The sequence below is a fragment of the Argentina silus genome (assembly GCF_951799395.1).
Source record: "Argentina silus genome assembly, chromosome: 8".
NCBI lineage: Eukaryota > Metazoa > Chordata > Actinopteri > Argentiniformes > Argentinidae > Argentina > Argentina silus.
Window position 1 is genome coordinate 22,371,769 of NC_139662.1, and position 23,103 is coordinate 22,394,871.

The following is a 23,103-nucleotide window of genomic DNA, read 5'->3' on the forward strand; positions in this document are numbered from 1 at the left end:
CAAGCGTCCACAGAGCAGGATATAGAGGCAGTGCCATGCAACAGATGCCATGACAACCTGGAGGGAGACAGCTCCATCCATCATCAGCTGTAGTCATGATGATGAAGGCAGTGTTTGGACAGGAGGAGAGCAGGGAGCTCTGGGACCTCCAGTAGGGCATCTAGTAAGGCCCTGTAGTACTGGGCTTTTACCAAGGTTCAGTAGTGTATGAACACCTCCAGTTAATGTCTATATGCATTAAAGAAGTGTAATGATAAAAAAAAACACCATTATCGGAGTGAGATCTGAAGATGTGAAAGAGAGCGTTGGTGGTCCAGACGAAAGGTACAGATCTCATTTAAATGAACCTGTTTCAACTGCTAAGCATCTGAAGGCCCTTCAACACGCCTCTCCCTGAAGCCTGAACAACAGAGGATCTGTCCATCAACGTATCGGGACGTCAGAACCTCCTCTACATTTAGTGGTAGTTTGGATGTCAACCCTTTCCTTCCAGAAGATGAAAGAGAAACAAAGGGAGAGAAGAGGGAGATTTGTTTTAAAATGATCTGGTCTATCTGATTAACATATTTATTTATTTATTTTTACTTTCATAAGTGTCAAAATATAGAAGCATGTAATTCAGGAGGGGAGGGGATAAGATAAGACTTATCTTCCTAAATGCTTTACCTCTCTCTCTCTCTCTCTCTCTCTCTTGCTCTCTCTCTGTCCCCCTCTCTCTCCCTCTCTGTCCCCCTCTCTCTCTGTCCCCCTCTCTGTCCCTTTCTGTCCCCCTCTCTCCCTCTCTGTCCCCCTCTCTCTCTGTCCCCCTCTCTCCCTCTCTGTCCCCCTCTCTCCCTCTCTGTCCCTCTCTCACTCCCTCTCTCTCTCTCTCTCCCCCTCTCTCTCTCCCTCCCTCTCTGTCCCTCTCTCTCTCCCTCTCTCCCTCTCTCTCTCCCCCTCTCTCTCTCCCCCTCTCTCTCTCTCCCCCTCTCTCCCTCTCTGTCCCCCTCTCTCCCCCTCTCTCTCCCTCTCTGTATTATTCATGCTAAATGAACCCTGCTCCTGCTCCTCATCTTGCTCACACACCCGGCCAGACCCTTATTGATCCCTCATCTGAAGCACTTCCGTAAATCCACCGGCCGTCCCTCCCTGCCCTAATACCATTAATACCATTAAACACAGGCCTCTTATCTCCAGCCACTTTAAGCATCACTGGCTCGGGCGTGCCTGGATGAAAGTGGAAGTCATGATATCACCCAATATATTTGTCGGGGGGAAGATGCAAGGATTATATTATATTACCCCGGGAAACTCCTTCTGTTGAATAGTGATATAACCTAAAGATTGACCCACGATCCCAATAGTTTGACCCATTGCTGTTGCGCCTTTTAACCAAGTGAAACAACGCCAACTCTGACACAAACACAGAGAGGCTGATACTCTCAAATCAGACACATCAGTCCAGGAGAACGCCGGTGCGTACGAGAGCCTTCGCTGAAGCCAACCTCTGGTGTGATCGACATCCACAGCCCCTGAAACACGCAGCCAGCTGCTGGAGGTCTGAGGGAGGCCTATGCCTGAACTCCCAATGAGTAAACGGACGCCATAAACATCTGTTACCAAGTCTCGTAATGCGACCTGGCTCCTTTGTTGGGCCCTTCACCCTTTTTTACAACGGGTTAAGTGATAAACTGACATTTACAGCGAGGCCGGCCAAGTTCCACAGAGTAGGGGCGCGCGGCGAGCAACAGAGCGTGCAGTAATAACGAGGGAGGGAGAGAGAGAGAGAGAGAGAGAGAGAGAGAGAGAGAGAGAGAGAGAGAGAGAGAGGGAGAGAGAGAGCGCACATTTTCTATTAACACCGCGGAGAGGAGTTAAAGGGGTTGCGTGCTAAGAGAGGAACCGTCTCTAGAACACAAACGACGACACCCTCACACACACACACACACACACACACCCTACCCCCCTCCCCTCCACCAAACCCAGCCTTCAGCCTTCAGCCACCAGAGAGAGGAGCTTGAGCCCCACCTAGTGGTGACAGTACGCAACTGCGAAGACGCCGCACGCCAAACACATTAATCATGACCAGGCGAGTGTAAAATTCAATCGGCTCCTTCCATCCATTTCGAGTGTAGCAGACTGAAGGCCGGCCTTGTAGTGCCTGAGAAAGGAGGGGTGGAAGAAAAAACCGGGGGGAAAAAAAGAAGAGGCGCTCCCTACACTTCATCAGGACCCCTACTTCATAACAAATGGAGTGTCTCTCCGGCGGAGGAGTGCCATCAGAAACGCGCGCTCTCTCTATCCATTTAATTCTGGCGGTGGAGGAAGGGTCAGGGAGGGAGCAGTGGGTGCGTGTGGCTCTCTCCGCTCGCCGCTTCCCCAGTCACACAGTAAACTACCTTTTAGGAATTGTTTCTCAATAAGAAATGATCAGTCCATTTATCTGCGCCAGGCGGGCCTGTCTCCTCACCCAGACCTCCAATATTTTTCGTTTGACCTGATCAGGGCTATAAACTAGACCGAGACACTTTCAATTTGTCACCCGGAGAGGACGCTGCGAGCCTCACACAACTGATTGCATCCTCTCTCTTCCAAATGTAAAAAAAATCCCTCCCGCCTCCCGAGCTTGAAATCTCTTCTATTTGTTTTGTTTTTTCTCTTTCTCTATTCCTTTCTTTTCCTTTGTATTTTTTCAACTACTTAACATTTATGGCAAACACGCTACAACCCCATCCTTGCCCTCCGCCGTCTCTTAACACTGTAAAACGCCTGCTTTTCTCCATTCAATATCCTTTTATCCTTGACATTTAAAGATGAAAGCACTTGCACTCTCTTTCCTTCTGATAAGAAGAGAACAAATTAATGTATTGTGCCCTGTATTGTGCCCTGTAATAAATATACAGCAGCAACCAGGGTTTACAGGGCTTATGTAACTCTGATAACAGGAAACCATTTTGCATGGCAATAATGAATCAGCACACGAGGTTAATAAGGTAAAACAAAAGGTTTTCTCTGAATACAAAAACACTACGCGCACACACGCGCGCGCACACACACACACACACACGGACAGAACAGTGTTCTTTTAACCATTCAACATTATTAACCCCTTCCACATTGACGTGCCATTAGTGTCTTCTCACTAGTACAGTTAACAGGTTAATGTTTCCTGAAACAGGATGGATATACTTAGCGCTGTACTCATCTCTGGTCGTCACAAGGTCAACATCCATGGCATGGGAACACGGGGTCGGTTTAGAGCTATGATCAGGATTCCAATCATATTTAAACCAGCCTATTAGTTTTAGTCCATCCAAATCTAGGGCATCCTAGATGTGATTGAGAACCATGGTGGTAATGAACCACATGCAATAAATCTCATTTTATGGAATTTCACAAGGCCTAGTCTACAGTATATTTCACAGTAGTTCCATCTGCAACACAGATCTAATTCAAATTCATTTGTTTTAAGACAATGAACCTCGCTAAAGATATTTAGTGGCAGTTTCATCAGTAATCCTTTTTTTTTCAGGGGATGTACCATAGAAGAGAGGAGGGAAAAGCTGTTGAAGATATTAATAATAATATAATTTAAAATAATAATTTTCCATGTAGCTGACCTGTTGTTCATATACACAGATTATAATAATCCCATGATTATAATAGTGTCCAAAAAAAGCATGAAGGTGTCAACATGACACTTATCGCCTGAATGATCTCGTAGAGAGGAAAAATTAACCAGATTGTTTTCTTTCAAAACATTTGTAAACTTTGAACAGGGGGTAATTACAAACCACACATGACTTTCCTTCCCTTCGAGCCTATAAAAACAGTTAAACATTCTTCAAATTGCATAAAAAACATGTAAATGATTTTTTTTCCTGGACAGGACTAAAACATGGTAAAGAACACACACACACACACGCACGCACGCACGCACGCACGCACGCACACACACACACACACACACACACACACACACACACACACACACACACACACACACACACACACGCATGCACACACGCACACACTCACTCACACACACACACACACACACACACACACACACACACACAACCTGTTCAAACTGCTGCCTCATCCAAATCACATCCATCCAGCACTATTAATCACTAATAGCTCTGTCTGTCAAACTTCCCCTCATGTTCACGGTTGCAAAACAATAATAGGCAACTGGGTGGAACTGAAAAACATGTTTGACACTTCCTGTTCTCTAGAACACATGTAAACTATATAGGGGGGCTATATTCCATTAGCCCCCCTAGCTTACCAAAGAATGAAGCAATATCAGCCCCCCTAGTTTACCATAGAATGAAGCAATATCAGCCCCCTAGCATACCATAGAATGAAGCAATATCAGCCCCCTAGCTTACCAAAGAATGAAGCAATATACGTTCTCAGTAGTATGCAAGTGGGCATTGGAACACAGCCTATAGGTCTAAAATACACATGGTTATTCTATGCTTCGACAACTTTTAATTGATTCATCATTCTTAAGCTCATCAGTATTGATTGGACACAGACCACTGGTTCATTCAAAACGTACACAGGCCTAATAATAGCAACATGACTGCACGCCTGAGATAGGCCTAAGGACTAGCCGAGGCCTGTTCATGAATCGTGTCTCTCTCCACCAAACGATGACATTGCCACCAGCTGAATCCTGATAGCACCCTGACCTTTCCCCTCTCCACCCTGCCTGAACGAGCCTGACTCCCATTCCATAATTGAAACTCGGCGCTTCCGCTTCCAATTCCTCCTCCTCCTCCTCCTCCTCCTCCTCCTCTCCTCACCGTCGTCTCCATGGCTCGGGGTTCCTTCTCCCGGGGGAGCCGTGAGCATGTGCTACCACTGCGCCTCCCGCCACTCTCTGCAGACCGATTGGAGCACTAAGCGACCAAGTCAGCTGTACTCTCTCAACCTGTCAGTCCCAAACAGAGAGTTATTTACATTTCCACTGCTGCTTTTACTCCCTTTTTGCCCCAGTACCGCGCCCTCTGAAATCAATGAACAATAGGTCGTTGTTTACACTGGTGTTCCACTGTGGACTACAGCGCACACGTGTGCCCATTTTCTCCCATGTCGGCATGGGTTGGAATCCGGCCCATGCCCTGCTGACATACCCTCTCCTTCTTACTTCCTGACTCTCTCTACGGTCTCTGTCCAATAAAAACTGAACAAAACATTTTTTTAAATTAAAAATTAAATAAATAAATAAATAACCTTAAATCATCTCCCTCTCAGTATACAATCACAGACATAATCCGGTCCTGCAGATGTGCAGGTGTTTACCTGACCTTGTTGTATTCAACCTTGGGGGAGAGTGTCCTTTCATCAGCCTCACTAGGCCTGCTCAAAACACGTTCAACTACCGCCAGTAAACTGCCACGTCGTAGCAACCTAGGGTCAACCTACTTCTTTTGGTAGCGGCAACATTGTCAGAAGGTATCCATAATGAAACACCTTTAAGGGTCGGAACAACGTAAATCTGCGCCTTTAGTCTACCTGGAGACGAACGGTTTTTTATTTATTTATTTTTTTGTATGTCAGTCTTTTGCCTATCAGGTGACAACTAGGGGCAACATTGCCACATTACAGAAGACTATTAAAATAACATATTGTATTCGCTACAATATATAATTTATGGTCTAGCCAAATATAAAACATAGTCTTAATGGAGCTGAATTCATATGAACTGTCACAAAACCTTTGTCTGTCATTGAATCGGTATGCATCAACCACCCACTGACGTGGTTAAAGTTGACGAGTGGTCGTTATTGTACCTCCGAAGGTGAAGTGTTTGTGGGACCTGCAGCCTTTTAACCCACAATGGCGGTCGCCTACATATTATCATCTCCAAGCAGAGCGTAACACAGGCCATCGACATAACGTTGGAAAATGTACTTGTAGGATTTATAGCCTTTACCGACGGAAAGAACAACAAATTAATCAAAATCGTTATATTTTTATTCCAAAATATGTGTTTCTTCCGTTAGCATGTTTTACCGTGTGACACCTGCACCCATCAGTGAATTGGCCCGCATGGAGGCTCCTACCGAGTCCCATTGATACCAGTCTGATTCAGGTGGGATTTGATATGACCAGTTGTCATGCTATCGTGTTGGCACCAACGTTGACGCCACCACGACGCTACGTTAACAGAGTGTAGTCGTTAGGTTACATTGGCACCAACCTCACCATAGCCGAACTGGAAGGTTGCGGTTAAGGAGGCTACTGTGTTCTCCAAGGTTTTTACGGGGGTTTTGTTTCGACTGATTGTTGTCAATGGTGAATGTTTACGAAGCCTAGGCCTACACATACAACTCCACCATTGTGCAAACAGTCCAGTGTGTACTTTCAGCACTTCCAAGTGCCAACTGTCTTCCATAAGCACCTCCTCAGAGGACAGCTGCAAAAACACTGGTCACCCTTTTATTCATCTTTATTTCATTATTCCTTATTTTATTATGTTCTCCTAAATGAGACTGATTAACGTATAGGGCTACCCTGAACATCTATCACACACTGACGCAACAGAAGAGAATGTTTACAGTACAACACTGACACCAGGTGGCCAAAAAACAGCATGTACAGTAAATGATTGACAGCCTACCCGGTCAATACATTTATGGCATTTAGCAGATTTTACATTTGTCTAAGTGAGTGAATCATCTATCCATCAGTCATCACAAGAAAAAGGACCAAGGGCTTTTGGCAGGCACAACGCTAGAAGAAATATACACAATAGAATGGGGGGAAATATTCAATAAGAACATTTTATCTAGTTGATAGGATACTTGTAAATCCACGTAACGAGAGAGGACACAAACAGACATGGAGACGGTTTAGTGCATCACCATACGGTTTTATTTGAAGATGTGCAGGATAAGTTGTGGAAGGATACAGCTGTTTTTCGGAGCTGTGCAACTACAAAATTCTACAGATTACAGTTTGTCTGCGCACAGATTAAGATTATCAGCACATAGGAACATGAGGCAGTCATCTCACAGTCAACTACAGGTACATTAGTGTAAATCTACAGTGTGATCTTACAAGTAAGAGTACCATTTAACATGCAAGAGTTTTTCACTTGTATACTGAACTAATTGGATTGAGTTTATTCGTCTATGGGGGTGGTATATCGGTTTCCAAAGTTGGGAGTCAGTTATACTGTCCCTATCTTATTGGAGGAATCTATAGGTATAACCATGCAAACATTGGTCAATAAAGTTAAGGACAGTAACCTTACTGATATGAAAGCAGGTCCTGGCGGTTTCAAAATGACCAACCTTTGCGTTTGTTCTTCTGCTCTCTAAGGCCTTTCTAAATCTTCCGGGGCTAAAATCATACTTGAAGGCTTACAAAACCACACATGACGCACAAATTAAAAAATTAAAAAAAAGCCGGGAATGTTACAGGACCGGGAGGACAGACTTCAAAATATTTGCATTTTTGGTTACACGTACATAACCTTGACACAGAATAAAAGCGATGTAAATCGTAAACGGATGGATTGAAAGCACAGTCTGAGGACAGAAGGAAAATTACAGTACTGCCACAGTGTCGACCAGAGAGAAGTGGTAAGAAAAGATAAATGCTTTCGTTGTTTTTTGAGGCTTGGGATGCATCTCTGAACGCACCTGACGCAACAGTACAGAAACAAATGGCACTTCTTCGTTTTGTAGTTTTGATTGCACGTCTCGTTCCCACAACACTCCGGTTGTATTTTCACATTCCATTCCAGGTGAAATGTGAAATATGGTTTGATAACATTTTGGCACAGAACGGTTAAAGGCCACTATGTTTGAGCTGATAGACGGTATGAAAGTGGCAGAGAGTTCTTACAGCAGTCTAAAATAAACTAGATCGTTTTTTTTTCCTCACAGTAATCCATACGTACATTCTGTATCGCCGAGTAAACTTGAAATGCGTTTCCGTCTGTGGCACAAGCCTGTAGGTGAACCAGAGAGGAAGCACTGTAGATGGGCCAACTTCTGGACCCGGGGATAGCCTTGGTACCTGACTGTTTGGACACTGACCGATGCTACATTGTTGCCGTGCCACACAGATACAGAGAAGTGGTTAAGTCCAACAGACAGGTATCATGGCTAAGGGGAAGTGAATCAGCCACAAAATAAAAAAAATCGCTTTTGAGTCCCTCAAAAACAAATACAAAAAAAAAAAAAAAAGTGTCACATCCTCACACTCAGTCTCCATCTATTTACCGTGCCATGCCACAACTAAAAAAAAAGCAAAGCTGTAAAAAAATAACCATGGAACCAAGGCCCGGGCGTGGAAGGCCTCGGAACCCGACCATTCCTTGGACCTGCTATGTCTCTAATATGTACAGGGATGGAGAGCTAGTCACTATCTGGCCATGCCGGTGAGGACGGAAGTCGGACGCTTTCTGAATCGCTAACGCGACGTAACCACTAACCCTGACTTCACCCCCTGGCCCTATAAAGGGGCGCATCAGCGTCTAAACACAGATACTACAGACACTACACTTGATCTCAGCCAAAAGGCAACAAAAGGGATCCTAAAAATCATTTAACAAATTGAAACAACATTTGTTGACTCAGAAATAGACACGTCACCACTTTTGTCCATTCCAGCATGGCCATCTAGTGGTCACCAGGGGGGGTGTAGGGGTGGAACATGTAAAATAAATATATCATCATATATTTCTATATACAGGGAGATTGAGAGGGGTGGGGGGTGAGAGGGGGAGGGAGGGGGGGGGGGGGGCACAGTGTTGGTTTTAGAGGGATGTCGTCCTCGCCCATCTCTGGGTCTTCCTCCCCCTGCCTCCCCTGGCCCTCTCTGCTCTCCTCCGCTGTGGATGTATAGGTCAACAGCCAGGGCTCAGCGGGCCAGAGGTGGGCTGGCAGGGGGGACGCGGCCCGGCTTAGAGGACCCTGGATCTCTTGCTTGCCAGTGAGCCGTGCTGAAGGAGAAAGAGAGAGAGGGAGAGAGAGAGAGAGGGAGAAAGAGAGAGAGAGGGAGGGGGGGAGAGAGAGAGAGAGGGAGAGAGAGAGAGGGGGGGAGAGGGAGAAAGAGAGGGAGGGAGGGAGAAAGAGAGGGAGGGAGGGAGAAAGAGAGAGAGGGAGAAAGAGAGAGAGGGAGGGGGGGAGAGAGAGAGAGAGAGGGAGAGAGAGAAAGAGAGGGAGGGAGGGAGAAAGAGAGAGAGGGAGAAAGAGAGGGAGGGAGGGGGGAGGGAGGGAGAGAGAGGGAGGGGGGGAGAGAGAGGGAGGGGGAACAAGGTGATGAAAGTGAAATTGATGTGAGAGCGTAAGAGAGAGGAAGTGATGTGACGTGATGTTTGTGCGTTCGGCCGGCATGAAAACATCTCCCCCCGTTTAGGGTTGGCAGATCTGAAGGAACCGGATTGGGGGAGGGTTAGGGCTAGGGTCAGGGGGAGGGTCAGGGCTAGGGTCAGGGCTAGGGTCAGGGCTAGGGTCAGGGGGAGGGTTAGGGCTAGGGTCAGGGCTAGGGTCAGGGCTAGGGTCAGGGGGAGGGTTAGGGCTAGGGTCAGGGCTAGGGTCAGGGGGAGGGTCAGGGCTAGGGTCAGGGCTAGGGTCAGGGGGAGGGTCAGGGCTAGGGTCAGGGCTAGGGTCAGGGGGAGGGTTAGGGCTAGGGTCAGGGCTAGGGTCAGGGCTAGGGTCAGGGGGAGGGTCGAGCATTAAGTCCTACCTTGGCCTGCTTGTAAAAGTGAGGCGCCAGCTCGACCAACCAGGTGGACTCTACGGCGGTGACATCACGCATGTAATACTTGGCGGTCTGCACCACTTCGTTAAAGACCACCCTGGAGAGGAGACCGAGTCAGCGTCAGACACACGACAGGAACTGCAGGTCACAGTGACGTGACATCGCCTTAACCCTACAAGGAACGCCTGTGGTTGAGGCCGATCACACGGCCTGATAATGACTCACCACTTTGGAGGCTTCTCCCCGAACAGCACAGAGTTGGGGTGGATGTGAAGCTCACGGTCATCTCTTAAAGTCCTGAGGTACAGAGGCAGAAGGAGCGCGAGATAAGAGGGGGAGAGAGAGAGAGAGAGAGAGAGAGAGAGAGAGAGAGACATGGAGTTTCCATACGTATATGGATGACTCAGAGGTGAGTGTGTGTGAACAGAGGTGAGGGGGTGTGAGCAGGGGAGAGGGGGTGTGAACAGAGGTGAGGGGGTGTGAGCAGGGGAGAGTGGGTGTGAACAGGGGAGAGGGGGTGTGAACAGAGGTGAGGCTGCTCACCTGTAGGATCCTGAGTGATGCATGCGGGCCGCGTTGGAGAAGAATCCAGACACGATGCACCTCAGGATCACGTCCGGGTCACCTAGGCAACACAGACCAGGTGAACTGTGAGACTAGATAAACACACACACAGTATATATACACACCTACACACACACAATACACACACACACACAATACACACACAATACACACACAATACACACACACACACACACACACACACACACACACACACACACACACACACACACACACACACACACACACACACACCTTCGCTCGAGGTGCGTGGCACCTTAAACTTGTTCATGAGACGTCTGAGCTGCTCTCGTACAGTCATGGCGCGCAGGAGCCCCTTATAGTTGAGGAAGCGCTCCTGACACCACTGGGAGCTCTTCTGGTGCTGTAGGGGGGAGGGAGGGGGAGAGGGAGGGGGGGAGGGAGGGGGAGAGGGAGGGGGGGAGGAAGACAGAGAGAGAGAGAGAGGGAGTGGGTGGGGAGGGAGGGAGGTGGGAGAGAGAGGGGGAGGCAGGGAGAGAGAGGGGGAGAGAGAGAGGGAGGGGGGGGGACAGGATGGAAAGGGGTTAGACTATTGCCCAGTCTGAATGGCCTGACCACCAGGACAGACTCCTGCTCCAGGCTGTCTCCAACCCTGACCCACCTTAATGAACGCCTCATACACGTTCAGCATGGTCAGGTGGTCGCCCTCCGCCACCGCAAACTTCCTGTGCTCACGGGCCTGCAGATGGGAACAGAGATCAGGGCCGGCCAATCAGAACAACGCATAAGAGCACTTTTTTAAATATATATTTTAGGGAATTTCTGCTTTATTGGGATAGAGACAGTAGAGATTGACAGGAAGGGTGGGTGAGAGAGAGGAGGGATGACATGCAGGATATGTTGATGGCCGGAATCGAACCAGGGACCTTGCGATGATATGGTATGCGCATTAGTGTGCTACGCCACTGAGCGCCCCATAAGAGCACATTTTAAGTATGTAAAATAGGGGCGACTTATGTACAAGTTACTAGCCACCCTTTTTGCTTAATGGTTAAAGCAGAATGTGACCCTGTAATCGTGTGGATTTGTTGTTTTCATTATTCTATAGTACACACTTTCACAAAAAAATCGCGTTTTAAAACGACCTGAGTCAAGATATCTCGCTTTCAATGCCCTCATCAGTCCTGATGTTCCAAATTGCCCATTTGATTCAATTCCTACAACTCCCAAGATCCCCCTCTCCCTCCCACGCGCGGTCCTTCTGTTGAACAGATGTTTCTAATTAAAGCAGAATTTGGTCCAGTCCAGCTTGAGAGGGGACACCTCGGTACTCACAGCTACTTTCTTCTGATTGGATGGCACCACAAAGATGTTCTGGATCTGCATCATGGCTGCTATGGTAACGATCTCCTTGGAGCACCCAAAGTTTCCTGATTCCAGCAGCATCTTGGCGAACATGGGGCTGAGGGGGAACTCTGCCATCCGAACACCCATGGGGTCAGTCAGACGGCCATACTGGTCCAGACCTGGGGGGGGAGGGAGGGAGGACGCACGCACACACACACAGACACACACAGACACACACACACAGAAGTCAGTCTAGATGGCCAGGTTAGTCATCATGAAGATGTTTCTGGCAGGGTGTGTTGTGGGTGTGGTGTTGGGGGTGTGTTGGGGATGTGTGTTGGGGGTGTTGTGGGGGTCTTGGTCTCACCCCCGAGGGCATAGAGCAGCTCCAGGGCCTGGACCATGGACTGGGCTGGTGGGGGCTGCAGAGGGGGTGGGGGAGAGAGAGGGTTACACTTAGGACTGGCTACTCTACATCGTCCTGCAGTTAAAGGGGTTGTTTCCACAAAATCCATTTTCATGTGTATTTCTAGTCAATCGATGACGCACACCGTCTCAACCTATCATCATCCTGCACCGTCTCAACCTATCATCATCCTGCACCGTCTCGACCTATCATCATCCTGCACCACAGCTGATCACAAATCCACTGGCTCATACAGTAGAGGGCGCTTTAAGGTCACATGACCAAACCCTAGTCTCCCTCTTCCTACGCCTCTGTGCTCTGCTGTAGGAGCTGAGTGGGCACTTACGGAGAGGAAGCTGAACCGGAGCACGTTGTCGATGCCCAGAGCTTTGAGCTGCAGGATGACGGGAGCCAGGTTGGTTCTCTGCATCTCTGGCACTGTGGAGGCCGGCAGCTTCTCAAAGTCCTCCTCTGGGGGAGGCAGAGAGCTGAATAAGTACCGCACACTAACTCCTCTCACTAGAGTCCACACACACACACACACACACACACACACACACACACACACACACACACACACACACACACACACACACACACACACACACACACAGAGATAACCCCACCAGTCACAGACTCCCATAAAACCAATCTCACCCACGAAAACACACACACAGAAAAACGAGCACGCACACACACACACAAAAACACACACACACACACCACAGTCACATACTCCCATAAAACCAATCCCACCCCAACACACACACACACACACAGACACACACACCTGTGTATAGTCTGAAGCACTTCCCTGCGCGGTTGCGCCCCCCCCTCCCTGCCCGCTGGCTGGCGGAGGCCTTGGAGATGGGCGTGACCACCAGGGACTCCACGGCCGTGCGGGGGTTGTACACCCGCAGCTTCACAAACGCACAGTCGATCACGAACCCCACGCCGTTGATGGTGACAGACGTCTCTGCTATGTTCGTGGCCACCACCACCTGGGAGGAGAAGAGAGGGAGGTTCCAAAACTTATGAATCAGTTGAAATTATTATTATTACTATTATTTTAGGGGGTTTTTCAATTTAAAAAAGTCGAAGTGAAACGGAAACATGATGGGGGAATAAAGGCAGCGGGTGCAGTGACGCAGATTCACCTTGCGGACAGTAGGGGGCGCCCTCTCAAACACCTTCATCTGTTCGGCGTAGGGCAGGCCTGCGTACATGGGCATCACTCTCAGGTGCTTCTTCATCCCGTAGCGAGACAGAGCCCGGGCCTGCTCCGTCAACAGAGACACCACCTTCTCCACCTCCTCCTGCAAGAACACACACAGACTACCAGTTAGGCCGTGACACAACGGATCAGAACCGGATGAGCAGCGAGGCCTGGGGTGGTCCGGTGGTCTACCACCGCGGCCTACAGTGCACACATATGCCCATGTCAGCATGCGTTTGAATCAGGCCCCTGCCCTGCTGACATGCCCTCTCTCTCCTTACTGTCCTGGCCTCCCTCACTGTCTCTATCCAACACAAATGAACAATATAATAGTGGGATATAATAGTACTGCCCCGCTCCAGAAACATAACCTTTAAGAAACCGATGAGCAAGCGCATCTTTGTTCTTTATTCAGTGTTCCTGTCAGAGTCGGCTGTGCAGTAGATGTCCCTTCATTTCACCTGGCTAGTTGTGTCAGTCAAACCGGTAATTACATCAAGGAGGGCAGAAAGGAAGGAGGTATCTTTAGAGTGTTGGAACGGGGCCACGGACCTGTCCGGTGAGGGAGGCCAAGACGTCTCCATCACACACACACACACACACTCTCACACTCTCACACTCTCACACTCTCACACACCTGTCCGGTGAGGAAGGCCAGGACATCTCCATCATCCTCTGTTTCATGGATCTTCAGCACAGTCTCCACTGTGGCCTTCACGTAGTCTGGCACAGGGCTGGAGACAGAGGGAGGAGAGGACATAGTCAGGGCTTAAAATCACAGGGCTGGAGACAGGGGAGGAGAGGACAAAGTCAGGGCTTAAATCACAGGGCTGGAGACAGAGGGAGGAGAGGACAAAGTCAGGGCTTAAATCACAGGGCTGGAGACAGGGGAGGAGAGGATGTACTCAGAGCTGTCTGGGGTTGCTGGGCACCTTCACAGGACAGCAAATAAGACCCCCCCTTTAGGTGGGGATGGAGGATCCTGGGTGTCATGGCGTCCATGCAATACCTGACAGTGTAGAAGACGTCCACAGGGAAGGTGCGTCCCTCCACCGTCAGAATCCCACACGTGTCCTTGTTGGGGTCCCCAGACTCATTCAGGTTGAAAAACTCTTGGAATTTCTACAGCCAATGACATAACTATGCGTTAGATGGCGTAGGGATAGACATTTAAGCAGCAGTATGTGCAAGATTTAAAACAATACTTTTTTGGGGTAGATAGCAAAGATTTAGTCAAATGTTCTCAAACTCAAGCCATTGCAACTGTAGTATCACTTGATCACTGATAAAGCTTAGGAAGCAAAAATCGCTGCGTTGACAGGAATCTAAAACCCCTCGACACAGGACAAGAAAAATGCCTCCTGTCCCGTTTAGTTTGTTGACACAGTCATAATCCAACTGAGCTTTTCTCTGCCAGAGGAAAAGTCTTTTAGCTACATTTCAGATGTCACTGCACTGTGGGCGCTCAGGACATCATCTCATCTCTTATCTGTCCCTTTGTTTCTCTGTACCAAAGCATATCCGTCCATCTTAATGAGCTTCCCAAATCACCTTGGCATCCAGAGTGGCGGAGGCCACAATCAGCCGGAGGTCTCTTCTCTTCTTCTGAACCTGTTGAGGGAGAACAAAAGAAAGTGATTATGCTAATCCGTTCCTTGTTTCAATGATTTGGAAGAGAGCGTGACCTTGTGGGGTCTTCCAGGTCAGGACTAGAACAGCACGGTTCAAATGCATTCCAGTTAAAAGACACAAAACCATTGAAGTAGCAGGGAGAAAGGCTACCTTCTTCAGCAGGCCGATGGCGATGTCTGTGTACAGGGTTCTCTCATGCGCCTCATCCAGAATCAGGACACTAGGAACACACAAAGACAAAGTGTGGAGCGTTTTCGGTTAAAACAGCGGTACTCAAACGGTACAACGTTGCGGTTTTCAGTCACACGCACGTCGATGAGGTTACAAAGTAAGGCTTTCAATAAAGAATGACATAAAACGTATTCTAAGATCGTCTGAAGAACACCGTTGAAGTGACAATTGGGACAAGAGAGTGGAACTAATCCTGTTATTTATTTTTTTAAATATGTTTTTATGGCATTTCTGCTTCACTGGGATAGAGATAGTGGAGATTGACAGGAAGGATGGGTGAGAGAGAGGAGGGATGACATGCAGGATATGAGCGCCCCACATGATCCTGTTTAACTGTCAGGATCACCCCCCCCTCCAGTGTTTTTGTGACCCCCCCCCCCCATGTCCATAAGCAGCGGAAATATCGCTTAATAGGCGTAGTTTGTGTAGAGCCAGCGAGGCAGACGGGGACAACACATCTGTGAGGAACGTCGTGTCAACATCGACACCTCCTTTGGGCACCAGAAGCCACACAGAAAAGGATTCACACATTTTATCGGTGCCACTTTGAATCTTTGAAACTGATTCTACGATCGTTTGGAGAACACCGTCGGAGTGACAACTGGGACAAGAGGGTGGAGCTGATCCTGTTATTTACCTGTACTTCTTCAGGAGAGGATCCGCCATCATCTCTCGTACCAACATGCCATCTGTCAGGAACTGAAGCGGAAAGACACAACCAGGCGTGTCAGGAGAACAGCCAATAAACAGACACGGGAAAGCCTACCGCAGGATAACAGACAATAAACAGACACGGGAAAGCCTACCGCAGGATAACAGAGGACGGCTCGTACCTTGATGCGGGTGGCGTGGGGGTCTGAGCAGTCGTCGAATCGGATGGTGTAGCCTACCTCGTGCCCCAGCAGGGCGCCACGCTCTTCTGCCAGTCGACTGGCTACCTGAGAGGAAGGAAGTGGGGAGACCCCCTCAGTGAAGTACAGCCCTGTATAACCCTGACGCTGATTGATGGCTGTTCTCTCATATTTATTTTTTTTCCCAGAATTTTTTTCTGGTACTGGAATTCCATGAGGATAAAGGCTTGTGCCGACGTGCCCAATTCAAGTTTCTTATGGCGTGCATTGCACTACTGTTCAGAGGGGCACACGAGGCCCGCGCTGAGGACGGCGCTGCCGTTTTTCTGAGGGAAGTGAAGTGGACGGTGAAGGCAGGAATGGAGGAGCGTGTGAGAGTCCGGTAGGAGACTTACCGAGATAGCAGCCACTCGACGAGGCTGTGTCACCCCAATCACCTTCCCCTCAGCTGCCCAGCCAGCCTCCAGCAAGTACTGAGGGAGAAAGGGGGAGGGGGGGGAGGGGGCAGTAGAGGGGGAGGGGGGAGGGGGAGAGGAAAGGGAGAGAGAGAAGGGCAGAGGGATGGAAAAAAAGAGAGAGAGAACAAAGTGAAATAAAAAAGACAAAGATGACACGAGGGGACCCAAGGTAAAGGTCAAAGGTAACACGACGCAGGGAAGAGGTAGAAAGAGATGGAGGAGAAAAAGACAACAAGAAGGAAGAGGAGGAAGAGGGAGACATCAATATTTCAGAACAGCATACTCTGCACAAATTAAGCGGCAGTTCATTTACTCCGAGCCCTACATAGAAGAGGCCACTTAGCATCGAGACAAGGTCACGCTCACTCGCTTTGGGACTCAGGCAGCATGAAGGGCGTCAGTTCACTACTGCAACGTCCTGCCTTGCGGCTATTTTGCCCAGTGCACCTCTAACCTTGAGAACTGTGTAATACTGGGGGGGGGGGGGGGGGGGGGGTCTTTAGTAGGCAGAATGATGTGCAGGGTTTCCCTGAACAAATTCAGAGTCAGTGCTGGTTTGAGAGTGGAGGCGTTTGACGACATCAGAATCAGTTACCGCTCCACTGCTATCTCACGCTGTACACTCAAGAGTGCGACGTCGCCTCAGATCAGATTATGAGTATCTGTTTTAAAGTGAAACAAACAAGAAAAAGTCAGATACAAACCTGAGGGATCTGTGTCGTCTTTCCACATCCTGTCTCTCCAACGATGATGACCGTCTGGTAGCTTTCCACCAAGTACAATATGTTGTTTCTGTGCTGAAAGCAACATGCCAATGAGTCCCCAAAACATTGAATATCGGGCCATAATTGGTGTATCAGGTCAGACTAACAGTTGCAGAGGGACAATCTCAATAGCCTAGTAACATGCGCTTCTCTCCTCAACACATTAAATAACAGTGTAATTGAAAGCAAATCCCTATCCTCAATGTTGCTGTTATATACCCTGTGCTATCAGTGGGAATGAAGGGAGGAAGAAGTCCATACAAAATGTATTTCCATGCTCAGGTTTATTTTAGAACCCTCTGGCAAATGTGTTTGTGACAGAAGAGAGAGAGTGTGAACCTTAAAAACGGGAAGCTTCTGCCGTTGCTTCTCGATGGACAGGGCGGCGTGAGGGTTGAAATGGATGGGGGAGCCGGTGGTCTCCGTCGTCAGCTCCCGCTCCTCCGTTATCCCGGGGGCCTCCGAACCTAAAGAGACAGGTGACGAAGACGAGGAATAACAAGGTGGTGTGACGTGTGTGTGTGTGTGTGTGTGTGTGTGTGTGTAGAGTAGGACATGGATCGAAGTAGATCGCGGTGGAAGCCCCAATGATGACGTTTAGAGGTGTAAATTGAGGTGCATATGGCTCTGCTTTAGGTCGACAGGTCAAAATGTGGGAAATGTTGTTGCGGACAGCCTGTAATAATCAGCCAATAGATTAAGAAATGCAACTGTAAAGGGACGTCCGGAGTGTTGTATTTTATAAGATAATTAGCCGACAGGGTACAGATCATTCAGCATGCTTTTGCTAGATGAAGATGGGTAACTTTCTGTCATGTACAGGTCACACGTTTGACATAACTGCATGTTGTTAGTGGTCTTCTCTCGTCGCTGACGGCTCACAGCAGGCAGCAGATACCCAAAAAGGCATAATAACGCAGCCTTGGCGAGTTGCATAACACCACTTTCGCACATTTAGAAATGCATGTTATTTTAACGTGGAACGCTAATAGGTTTGATGTTTATCTGAATAGTTAATTAATTCTCTTACCCGGTTTCCAGAATTTCATCGTGGAGAGGGGCGCCGCCATGTTGGCTTCTACGTCACACATCTTTCTTTTGCGACCGAAAGAAGAAAAGAAGCTCGAGCCGCGGCGTTCAGGATGACGTCAGGCCTTAAAGTGGAACTCCTTGATCGTGAAATCTGCGAATGAACCTCGAAAACCAGACCCAAACTAACCTGCTTAGAACTTTAGAAATAGGATGATCAGATGCAAAAGTTTTGTGTGGATATGCTCAGAACATAGTTCAGAATAATATGCTACACTTATGGGTAATAAGTCCATACTTTAATGACAACATTGGTACCATTAAAAATACAGAACTCCGTTGTCCAGAACTTATTTGGAAAGTATAAGATAATTTAACTGTACACACACATTCTTACAATTTCAGCACTAGGAATAAATTATGCATTATTGCATATTCATATGATGGCACTTAAATTAGTCTTAAAATTAAAACTCTGTCCTGTGTGAATAATCACTACTTAATGGTATTGATTCATACAAACGCATGCTTGGCTGAATACATCATCACGCTGAAACACTGCATCTCTTTGAAAATGGAGGCTAAACACAGCCCATGTTTAATGTGATTCCCAAAAGATTTAAATCAGAAAATACAATCCTCTCAAAAGCCATCTGTGTACCTGGTACATTAGTGTCATAACAGCCGTCTTCAACAACAATTTATTTAATTGAATTCACTATAAAATACTGAGAAGTATGTTACATCAAACATGATATAACACAGACGTACAAATAAATCAGTTTTTAATACAATGCAGAGTTTGATAAAAGGGACATTGTACAGAATTTACAGACATGTTTAAATTAACCTCAGAACATCAGTTAAGACTATTTGATCTGGAAACTACGCATGAAGGAAAATAAACACAAACGTTAAATTAAAACTCTCACATCTAAATTAGATAAAGGACAAAGGAGACATGGCAGTGCACAGAACAGATCTATCTTCAGCTGGACATATGAGCCCCATTCCAACACTTTAAACACATGTTTCCTTCTTCCTCTGCTTTAACAGTTCACTAATCTGGCATGTGTGGACAGATGAAAGCAATAAGACAAATATATAGTGATATATATATATATATATATATATTACAGTATCATGACCCATATCTGTCAGGAAGGAAGGAAAGAGGGATGGATGGATGGATAGAGGCATGTATAATGGTTGCATCTCAACAGTCTAAAAGTCCTTGTTCTCCTTTTCCCTTTCTTCATCTGCAACGACCTTTAAAGACCTGGGCAGGTGAATGTTAACCCCAGGAGGAGACATCATATTTACTGGCCTGTACTACGTTCACAGATACAAGCAAATGAAGGAGTCCAGACAAGGACCAGGATGAAATACTTTAAAAAGCATCCATCTATCCATCCATCTATCCATCTATCCATCCATCCATCCATCCTATCTTCCTACAGGTTATCAGGCATGACTAGATCTGTGAAAGCTATGTAGAGAAACTGGTTTCAGTCTTTCCAATCATGTTTGATCAGATTTCTTGAAGAAAGGAGGGAAGGTAGGAGGGAAGGATGCATTTAAAGTAATCAAACGGTGCCTAGGGGAGAAAGCCTCAGACTATTGAGATGTGTCCCAACAGGGTCATAACCTGATGGTCTTACATGGTAATTCAATTCAAACTACAGTTCCCACGATGCATTGCATACTGAGAAGTCCTGTGTGAGGATGGTGACACACTAGACACCGCTGAGGTCTCTGCTCTTCATGTCACGTCATTTGACTTCAACTGAAATGTTCATTTTTTTGTCTCTGGTGGATTCCTCTTCAGCTCGTCATTCATAATGTAACGCTGTGTAAAATATTATCCACACCACCTGATGGGAGACAAGAGAGGGTCAGGCAGATACTGACACCACCAATCTCTGAGATCACAAACGTTATCATATCCTTATCTTACGGGAGAGGAAATTCCAGGATTTATATCGACCATTTAGTAATAATTCTTAACAGATCGAAAGCTACATTACACAATCACTCTTAGGGGTTACCAACCCATGGTCTTTTCCAGTACATTTTACATTTTTACATTTATGGCATTTAGCAGACGCCTTTATCCAAAGCGACGTACAACAAATACATTTGTTTAAGTAAGTGAATCATCTATCCAACAGTCATCATAAGACAAAATAATCAATGCTCACACCAGGGGCCATTGGCAGTCGTAATGCCAGTAGGCTATTTTTTTTAAAACATTTTTATATATATATATTTTATTAGCAGGACAGAACTTGTACAGCGGGGTAACAGGGGAGAAGAGGACTCTGGGTTAGTATAGGGGGGGTAGTGAGGGTGAAGCGGTCTTTAGGAGGGACTGTTAAGATGTAGCTTGAAGAGATGGGTTTTCAATCTACGGCGGAAGATCGGAAGTGAGTCCAGTACAGCTCAAATTATTATTATTATTATTTTTTAAACCAATCAGATTCTGCAGATTGATCATCAAGACCATGACTGGTTATCATTTTAATTTCATTTAAGTCACATAGCAGATGTTTTTTTTTTCAAAGCGACTTTCAATAAGTACATTTGTCTAAGTAAGTGAATCAACTATACAACAGTCATCGTAAGTAAAACCTTCCATAAGAACAAGGGCCATCGGCAGTCGTTGAATCAGTTGTGAGACTTCTGGTCTAGAACAGAAGCCTGCACACCATGTGGGTCATAGGAACCAGGTGGCACAACCACTGGTGACAGAACGCTGTTGTGAACCTACCAGAAATAGAGCAAAAGACGTCATGAAGCCTTCTTTGGTGAGTTCCCACGTGCCCCCATACTCCTCCTCATCCACCTGGTGAAAGTTGCTGAAGTACACATACAGCACCCCGGCGTTGATGACACAGAATCTGGAGGGATGGAAACACACAAAAGACTGATTGACTGTCTTATTATAGAACACACGATCTCTGCAAACGGAAAGTGCTTGTGGAAAGCATATTGTTCACATTCTTCACTCCTGGTCCTGGAGGGCCGCAGTACTCATCATCAAAGGAACCCATCGTTTTTGTTTCAAGCGACTCAAAGTGTAAATGTTGCACCATATAACGCCAGCCTCCGTCTCGAGAGGACAGCTAGGCGACATCCAAAACGTCTTATTGACGATATTACTTCGGAAATGTTACAATATACGCTATTATTGTCCATTGCTGAAGCTTGGTAGGGACATGACAGCATGACCAAAAATGACTTGATGTAAAAGCACTAGACGTGCTTTACCTTGTAAAAATAACTTGTATTCATGCACTTATCTGGAGTTAAGCACTTTTTCTGTCAGAGAATAAGATCACAATATTCTCTAAATATAACACTGAATAATTGGCCCAACCCTACTTGAGAGCCTCCAGGACCAGGAGTGAAATGCACCTGTTAGACTGAAAGAATGTCCCAGATCACCATGACTACAATACTTACATGGCTATGCCAATGAAGCCTTTCAGTGGTGCGACTCCCCAAATCACGCCGAGGATGAGAGCAATGATTTGACGGAACCAGTAAATCACATCTAAAAACTCATCCTGTAGAGAGAGGAGGAGAAACAACAAGACAGGTTAACAACGTTGCCTTAGGGCAGACCAACAGCATGCAACCATTACTGAAGGTTTAAAGACCCGTTGGTAATTTCTTCCAGCAAGCCTAATCTGAAACAATGGATTGAAACCACTAGGCCGACCCTGGTGAGTGTGACAGCTTCATCAGCCTGGAGAAAAGCACTGAATAAAACGTCAGCGATCCGAAAGGCCTATGGTTTCGGAGGATTAAGTTTCTTACTTTCTCTAGCATAGTGATTGCCGATGGCACTTGTTCTTATGGTAGGTTTTCCTTACGATGACTGTTATACAGATGATTCACTTAGACAAATATACTTAGTGTAAGTCACTGGGGTGAGGGTCAACCAACCCCCCCCCCGCCCCCCCATCTAGGCATGCATCGACAGTCACTATCAAGTAAATAGCTAAATTAAATCACTGTCATTGACCTTTGGGAGAACGTGAAATCTGATATCCAAGCTAAGTCCCAAACCTAAATCTGCACCTGTACGGACGGCGACTTCACCTGTTCACTGACTGATCCCCCATAGAGCAATCTAGTACCCTCAGCCGCGGTACTGTCAGCATGCTAAACAGCTAGCTAGCTACATGTAAAGCAAGGGTCACGGTTCTGCAATATGTGCACTTATTATGTTATGAACATGCATTAAACCAGTTGCACGGCCATAAGAAGAAGCGCTGGCCGACCTTATCTTCCCAGACAGCGCTGCTGTTGAAGGCTTTGCCCCATGTGGACTGTTTTACACCACCATTGGCGAGATTAACTTCTTCTTTCCTCTTTGAGCTGTTCGTCATTCTTTGATTGTACCTCCTCGTCCAGGACACGTTAGTTCAAGCTCCACTTTTAGTAAACCACACGGCTTGTAATTGTACGATTCCTGTTGTTTATTTAAGCCGATAGTAGTGTAAATCTGTGATGGTGCGCAGAAATGAAACGCGCTGCTGACCCGACAGATTTCAGTCGGGAAGGGTCAGGTGGAACTGCGGCTGCGCAGAGAGGGTTTGACCCCGTCGCTAACAGCCAATTAGAGAATGCGACGTCTCTGGCTGGACCTGGCCGCTTCCGCGGGATCAACGCAAACGAGGACAGCGCCATCTCGAGGTGGGTGTCTGCTACTGCATTTTTTCTTTCATCTCATCGTCTCATGTCAGTGTTTTCAGTGTGCTATAGGTGATCCATCAGATCATTTTCAAATAGTGGCTCAGTCGACTATTCATTGTTCATTGTTTTTCACATGAACAAGCAACACAGAGACTGCCAATGTACCTTATAACGCAGACCACACCATAGTGTACTCATGGGACAGCAGAGC

The 23,103-nt window shown here is 47.0% G+C and overlaps 2 protein-coding genes across 2 annotated transcripts; both read right to left on the reverse strand.

Annotated features, from left to right (window-relative positions):
- Positions 1–6,855: 6,855 nt before the first annotated feature.
- On the reverse strand, positions 6,856–18,250 carry dhx35 (DEAH-box helicase 35; the record flags this gene model as incomplete). Its single annotated transcript, XM_083674676.1, has 21 exons — positions 6,856–8,947; positions 9,694–9,805; positions 9,934–10,005; positions 10,252–10,333; positions 10,528–10,657; positions 10,916–10,993; positions 11,590–11,780; positions 11,969–12,023; positions 12,354–12,478; positions 12,798–13,008; positions 13,165–13,323; positions 13,861–13,957; positions 14,233–14,345; positions 14,775–14,834; positions 15,006–15,075; positions 15,724–15,785; positions 15,920–16,024; positions 16,333–16,410; positions 17,100–17,192; positions 17,499–17,626; positions 18,190–18,250. The coding sequence occupies 21 exons, from the start codon at positions 18,248–18,250 to the stop codon at positions 8,909–8,911; spliced, it is 2,121 nt and encodes a 706-aa protein (XP_083530802.1). The 3' UTR covers positions 6,856–8,908.
- Positions 18,251–18,751: 501 nt separating this feature from the next.
- Positions 18,752–22,739, reverse strand: rab5if (RAB5 interacting factor). Its single transcript, XM_083675076.1, has 4 exons — positions 22,478–22,739; positions 21,654–21,757; positions 20,959–21,088; positions 18,752–20,062 (listed from the first exon to the last, which is right to left on the reverse strand). The coding sequence occupies exons 1-4, from the start codon at positions 22,583–22,585 to the stop codon at positions 20,021–20,023; spliced, it is 384 nt and encodes a 127-aa protein (XP_083531202.1). The 5' UTR covers positions 22,586–22,739; the 3' UTR covers positions 18,752–20,020.
- Positions 22,740–23,103: the final 364 nt, after the last annotated feature.